The 7,080-nt window shown below is 43.7% G+C and overlaps 1 protein-coding gene across 1 annotated transcript; it reads left to right on the forward strand.

Moving 5' to 3' along the window:
* The first annotated feature begins 650 nt into the window (after nt 1-650).
* LOC109371834 (growth-regulated protein homolog gamma-like) lies at nt 651-2,881 on the forward strand. Its single transcript, XM_019624577.1, has 4 exons — nt 651-1,050; nt 1,158-1,281; nt 1,404-1,487; nt 2,194-2,881. Exons 1-4 carry the CDS (start codon nt 951-953, stop codon nt 2,207-2,209), a joined length of 324 nt encoding a protein of 107 aa, XP_019480122.1. The 5' UTR covers nt 651-950; the 3' UTR covers nt 2,210-2,881.
* The last annotated feature ends 4,199 nt before the right edge of the window (nt 2,882-7,080 follow it).

Genomic DNA, 7,080 nt, shown 5'->3' on the forward strand with positions numbered 1-7,080 from the left:
TAAACAAGTGATCGGTCACTTGGGTATCTCACAGGAACACACCCTTCTGCTACTTCGATGAGCAAAGCGTGCTACTCACAGCAGACATCATTTCATGATTCCGATGACCTTTTTTTGTGTGTGGGCAAAACTAGAAACTGTGGACCCTGTGAGACCAATGCAGTTTTCTGTTACCCCAACAATTCCAAAATGACCACAAGCCCCTTACTTCAAGGATCAATCAATGTCCTGTACACCCAAAAGGTGGTAATCATGGATTACTAGAGCTCTGGAAGTTCCAAAATTTCAGAGGAAGGAAGTTATATAGGATTATGACACTTTTTCCAAATTAAGCACTGAATTGAAGAACTTTTGACACTGGTCATCCGCTCACCCCTGATACGACACAGAGTGTGACTTATTTTGTGCTTGCCAAATAACAGGAACAAGGCGAATATTCTGATGTATAATCTAAGATGTATTTTAACTGTATTTATACAGATGTGAATAAAAATCATCAAGCCAGAAGACATTTATGCTCACGTAACAAACGGAAAATCAGTTCTCTTTCCCACCCCCCTCAATTCCGCCAATCCTGATAACGTTCGTCAGGACGCCTGTCTCCGCTAATAACGACACGCCTCTTGTGAGGCGACTCAATCACCAGCAGCTTGGGGATTTGGGCGGAAACAGAATAACCCAGAGTCTGCCGAGTCACGCGGCAGGCGGGGCAAGGTGGCAGCCGCGGGTGTCCCCTCCCAACTCTCCCCAGGGGCGGGGCGCGCCTTCCAGACCCCGCAACGTCCTGCGGGTCTGGGAATTTCCCGGGTCCGGGGGCTGCGAGCTTTCCGCTTCGACCATGAATAAAAGGGGTTCGTTCGTCTTGGGGAGCCACAGAGCCCTCTCCGCCAGCTCTCCCGCCAGCTCTCGTGCTCCAGGCACCGCCGACCCGAACCTCCGAGCTGAGCGCCATGGCCCGCACCGCTACCGCCGCCGCCCCCTGCGCCCCTCGGCTCCTCCGGGCCGCGCTGCTGCTCCTGCTCCTGGTCGCCGCCTGCCGGCGCGCAGAAGGTGAGACTTGGTGCTCTGGGTTCCCAAGGGCGGGACACGGGACGGGTCAGACCCCTTAGGCGCCCATCGGGGGACAGCCCCGCTAACCAAGTCTGTTGTCCCCGCAGCGGCGCCCGTTGTCGGTGAGCTGCGCTGCCAGTGCTTGAAGACCTTGCAGGGGATTCCCTTCAAGAACATCCAGAGTGTGAAGGTGACACCCCCGGGACCCCACTGCGACCGAACCGAAGTCATGTAAGTGCTGCCTTGCTCGCGCTGCTGCTGCTAACAGCTCTGTCACCTCCACCGTCCCGAAGCCCCCACCCTGACCCCAGCCCCACCTCCTGCCTCACGTGGATTCTCCCTTCTCTCTGCAGAGCCACGCTCAAGAATGGACAGGAAGCTTGTCTCAACCCCGCAGCCCCCTTGGTTAAGAAAATCATCGATAAGATACTAAACAAGTGAGTTATGTGACTAGAATCATTAGCATCTGCTCCTGAGAAATTATATCAGGGAAACCCAGGGTGTAGCTGAAGGAGCGAAAAGACAATCAAATTTGTCTTTAACATCATTATTTTGCTCTGGTGCCAGATGGATATTTCTAGTAAACTCCATCCCCAGCCCCCTCTCCATTCTCATTCAAATGAGTGTTGGGAAATGTGTCTTTTTTTTATGGATTTGGCCAATGATCTAAAATGCTTCCTACCCATTAAAGAACAAACACTGTGTACCTCAGTAGCTTCAGACCTGAAAAGTGGAACCCCTGGTTTTAAGCCACATGGGTCTCTAAATCTGAGTGGTTGCAATGAATCCCTGCTCCAAATGTTAAGTCCAGGCTCTACATTTTATGATTTCTGTAACCCTAGGGAAGGCACCTAATTTCTCTGAGTCTCAATAATATGGGAAAAATAATAATAGCTACTTCATGGGGTTTGCTATGAGGCTTAAGTGATGTCATGAATGTCCTTTTTAGTGTGACATTATGTTGTGGCTTTTTGTAGCTATAATACAATTGTGACCACAGGCCCCTTATTCCTAATTAAACAGTATTCAGGAGCCTTGCATTTTCTGCCACACAGGGCAGCAGTAGCATAGGTAGTAACCACTTGATGTAGGGCTACACGGTCAAGTTTCTGAGTCTTAACAGCAACCATTTTCTCATCACAGGAACAGCGCCAACTGATCTAGAAAGGAGGAAGCTTATCGTTTATTGTAGCATCCTGTGAATTCAGAGTGAAAGAAAAGAAACAAATTGCTCCTGGGATCACCTGGACCGAGTTTAATGTGTCTGACCATTTCTTACGAGAATCTTCTATTTATTTACATATGTATTTATTTATTTTTCAAAGCTTATATATTCATGATCTAATATTTAAATATATAAGTGTGTTTAGTAATTTGCTGTACTGTTAAAGGGTCATTTTTACGTTAAATCAAAGTTAGTTCAGTCCTGTCTATTATTTAATTTGAAGATGATGCGGTTTAAATGTTTTTTTATTCATTCAACTAATAGTTTTGGTTGGGGGGCAGAGGGGCCATCCCATACTATCCACTATGATAAAAGGTGGAGATAAATAATGGGGGATCCAGGCAAATAGATCATTGTCAAGGCAGGGAAATGTTATGTGTACATCTATTTTTGCACTCTTGAGAAGAATGTTAGTTGTTATTTATTGAAACAATTTCACAGTATGTGGTCAACATTTCTGATGTTGAAGCCAACCATATTCTAAATATCCCTTGGACATTTTATGTCTTCCTCGTAGGGCATAATGCCTTTATTTAATGTTAATTATGCAGTGTTTCTCTATGTTTTGGAATAGAGAAGTTGAATATTTATAGATGTATTTTTACAAGTAACATGAAAATAAAGTTTTTAAAAAAAATTTCTTGCTTAGGCTTGTGTTTTACTTCGAGACCTTTCATTTCTCCTAAATACCCAAGTGCTGTACATGTATAATAGACTGTAGCTCACACTCCTCTTAGCTTCACTCTTGTTCATAAAGGCATATTGGATACTTTTCCCAAAGTCCTTGCAGGCACCCATCTTAAGAACCCCTGTTCACATTAAATAGTCATTTTATTTTAGTATAACCAATCTGTTATTCAATTCTAGTTCTTTAAACATTTTCAAATGTTTATACATATTTTAAAAAGCTCACATTTAAATTATTTTGTTAAATGGTTTTTCAAACAATTATACATTCTTTTCCCTCTTAATGAAGCTGGAAGCTAAATTACAGTAAAGTGGATTCTTCCTCAGAGCTCAAATAATTTGTGCAATGGGGAGGAAATGTAGATAAAGCGAGTGCTGGGGTGCTTCATTTGTGTAAAGGTTTAATAGAGAAGGGCTTCGCCCTCTAACCTTCCTGGAGAGATAACTATTTCAGATGTAATGCTGTTCTAATGCTTCACAGGTAGAGTGATAATTTAGATGTTTCTAAATCTGCAAATTTGAATTTAAATTGCCCCAAGATGACAGGAGCACATCCAGATTTCACAGTAGAAAATAAAGGCTGTTGTCATCTCATGATAGATCTCCCTTTGGGAGATCTGAGTCACCTGAAACATAACGTACTCCAAGTCTGAAAAGGAGTACAGTTTGTGCCAGGTGGGGAGGGCCAGCTAGGGTGTGTGCTTGTCTCTGATTCAGAAGATGGTGGGTGCCCAGGCTTGTCCTAAGCACCTGGGTACAGCTACTCTGAGCCTCCTTGTCCTCTCCTGAAAATTAAGTATAATAGTCTCTTCATAAGTCCAATAGTATTTGCTCAGGATCAATGAGATAAGATGGAAAAACGATTTCTAAACTGTACAGAGGTAAACAAATGCAAACCATTCTGGAAGCTCCATAAATGCCAGCCTTCATTCCTTTCTTAACCTCAAGTCAGGGGCATATATGTTTTGGGCTGTGGGAAATTGGATTTTTCCGTGTTCTTGTGAAAAGTCCTAGGTATTTCCCATACTGTGAGAATTAAATCTGCAACCATTTGTCTAATTAATTGCTCTGATCCTAATAGATAACAAAATTTCTCTAACCTCCCGGAGGAGGACCCAATGGTTATATCCAGGATGAGGTCTCAGATGCTGGGGAGGTGCAGCCTCAGGGTGCTGGGGAGTCTGGGGTGCTATCTCCTTATGTATTTACATGTCAAAAGAGATGAAGCCACAGAATTTAGAGACACACCTAGGTCCTAAAAGTGGAGACTGGTAGCTATCTGGCTCCGGGAGAGATTTATTTACATACCAAAGGGTTAGTGTTAGGATTTAGACCGATTCTGTTTCCAAGGGGACCCTTTCCAGAGGGGAATATGGAACAAAGTTCTCCTTTCCCTTTATAAGCAGAGAAAATCTTTTTTTCTTTTTTTCCTATCCCTAGCCTACAGAGTGACTAGCTACTGCAGTAGGAGAATTGACCCGGCTTTCATTGCATTACCCCAGGGGTAAGGCCTGAGGCAAGCAGGAAGTGACACACTCACTGTGAGGTGATTACTAAATCTGTCTCTGATCCTGAAACTTCTTGTGTGCATTCAGGATAAAATTTAAAAATAACAACTATTAAAAATTTAACTTAGGCCTTGTTAACTTGGTGTATGGAGAGGAGGAAGGAGATGCAGGAATTAGTTCATTGGGTGATTGAGAACATAGCTATGAAAAATTAGACTGATCTGGGAGTAGTTTCCAGTTTTAACACCTAACTCTGTGATTCCAGGTGATGTTCTTGGTTAACTTAAACTTCATTTCTCCTTTCATAAAAGAGGGTACAATAATGGAATCTCCTTTTTGTAGTTGTTACTAGAAGTTGAGTAAAGACCTAAGCAGTGCCTGAGAGATGGACAAAAGACTGTAGGTCTCAATTTGACATCAATGGGCAACCGCTTTTGGGAAACAGGGCACGGGGCCAGCCCCGGCCCCGCCAAAAAATGGGGGTTTTAGCCCTTGTACCTCCAGTGTCAGTAGACAGCCAACAGTCACTCACAGCTCCAATGTACGGGAACAACCCGTTCTGCAATCCTGGGGGCAGCCAACACGGCGTACCATACAACAATTATACCGCGCCACCCCGGGGAGCACAGGACTGCACCTCAGCCCCACCTCCAGATTCATATTAACCCCACAAATGGGTCCACAGGCCATTCCCACTGGAGTTTATGGCTCCTTGCCACCTAATACAGTGGGGCTTCTTCTTGGCCGGAGTAGCTGGACTATGAAAGGACTTCAAGTCTTTCCTGAAGTCATAGATTCTAATTATACTGGAGAAATAAAAATTAAGCCTAGAGCTTCCCGAGACATCATTCAGGTCCTCTCCACACACAGAATAGCTCAAATAGTACTTATTCCCACTGTAACAACAGGTAGAATTGCCTCTCAACAGGCACGAGGGTCCCGAGGCTTCGGGTCCTCAGATGCGTTTTGGGTCCAGAGAGTAGGGCAAGAACGTCCCATGTTAAATGTAATTATAGAAGGAAAAACATTTCAGGGTCTCATTGATACAAGTGCTGATGTATGTGTAATTTCCAAACAGCATTGGCCATCATCTTGGCCTGTACAGGAGGCTTTAACTAGTTCCCAGGGTATAGGGATGAAAACAGGACCTTTACAAAGTTCCAGAATATTAACTTGGAAAGACTCTGAGGGACATTCTGGAAGTTTTATTCCATTCATCCTTGAGGGTCTTCCTGTTAACCTCTGGGGATGGTTTTAAGTCAAATGTCAGTCATGATTTATAGTCCTAGTTCCTCAGCCACCAATATTATGTTCAATCAGTGATATATTCCAGGCCAGGGATTAGGCACCTCAGGACAGGGCAGACTGGAGCCTGTACAAACTATTCCAAAGACTGACAGATCAGGACTAGGGTATCAAAATTTTCCCTAGGGGCCTTGGTATCTCCTGCAGCCACTGCAAGTTACTTAAGATTAAATGGCTTACAGAGATGCCAGTATGGGTTGACCAATGGCCCATAACTCAGGAGAAACTTCAGGCAGCCACGGAATTAGTTCAGGAACAGCTTGCTACTAGACACATAGAGCTGTCCACCAGCCTGTGGAATACGCCTATATCTGTCATTAAAAAGAAACCCAAAAAATGGAGGCTGTTGCAAGACCTGCGAGCTCTTAATGCTGTTATAGAGGTCATGGGGAGCCTACAGTCTGGGCTTCCTTCTCTACAGCTATTCCAGTAAGTCATCATTTAATTGTTATAGATTTAAAGGATTGCTTTTTCACTATCCCTCTCCATCCTGATGATAAAAAACATTTTACATTTAGTGTTCGTCACTAAACTTTAGGGAGCCCATGCAACGTTTCCAGTGGAAGGTTCTTCCCCAAGGCATGGCCAATAGTTCTACAATTTGTCAGATGTTTGTTAGTCAAGCCATCATGCCCATAGGCAATTACACCCAGAGGCTTATATCATTCATTATATGGATGATAGCCTTATCTCACATGCTAACAAGGAGATGTTATATCAAATATATGGGAGCCTCAAAGATAATCTTACTAAGGTAGGGCTAGTCATTGCCCCAGAAAAGGTTCAGGAAAACTCTCCATTCTCTTATTTAGGGACTTTAATTACTCAGAGATTAATTAAACCACAAAAGGTACAGATTAGAACTAGCCATCTTAAAATACTTAAATGATTTTCAGAAACTTCGTGGAGATATTAACTGGATTAGGCCTTTTTTAAGATTAACTACTGGAGATTTACAACCACTATTCAACATCCTTCAGGGGAGCCTAGTCTGACCTCCCGGCAGTCTCACTCCAGAGGCAAAACTCACCTTGGCCAGAGTAGAACAGGCCATTCATTCAGCTGGCTCAGGTTACTCGAGTAGATCCATCCCAACCTGTATCTCTCATCATTTGTAATACAGACCCTATCTATACCTACAGGGGTCATCTGGCAACCTGCTGGTCCGTTAGAGTGGCTACATTTAAAGAGCACTCCTTCTAAACATCTTCAGCCATATTATGAGTTAGCAGCTTTACTTATTACTAAGGGGAGACAAAGATGTCTCCAGCTCTTTGGAAAAGAGCCTCAGGCCATTGTAGTTCC

This window comes from Hipposideros armiger, unplaced genomic scaffold (assembly GCF_001890085.2).
Source record: "Hipposideros armiger isolate ML-2016 unplaced genomic scaffold, ASM189008v1 scaffold_594, whole genome shotgun sequence".
Taxonomy (NCBI): domain Eukaryota; kingdom Metazoa; phylum Chordata; class Mammalia; order Chiroptera; family Hipposideridae; genus Hipposideros; species Hipposideros armiger.

Excerpts from the sequence above, each read along its gene's own strand:
- LOC109371834 (XM_019624577.1), top strand. The coding sequence starts at position 951 with ATGGCCCGCACCGCTACCGCCGCCGCCCCCTGCGCCCCTCGGCTCCTC. Across the intron at positions 1,051-1,157 it reads CGCCTGCCGGCGCGCAGAAG|CGGCGCCCGTTGTCGGTGAG; the intron begins GTGAGACTTGGT and ends TTGTCCCCGCAG. Across the intron at positions 1,282-1,403 it reads TGCGACCGAACCGAAGTCAT|AGCCACGCTCAAGAATGGAC; the intron begins GTAAGTGCTGCC and ends TTCTCTCTGCAG.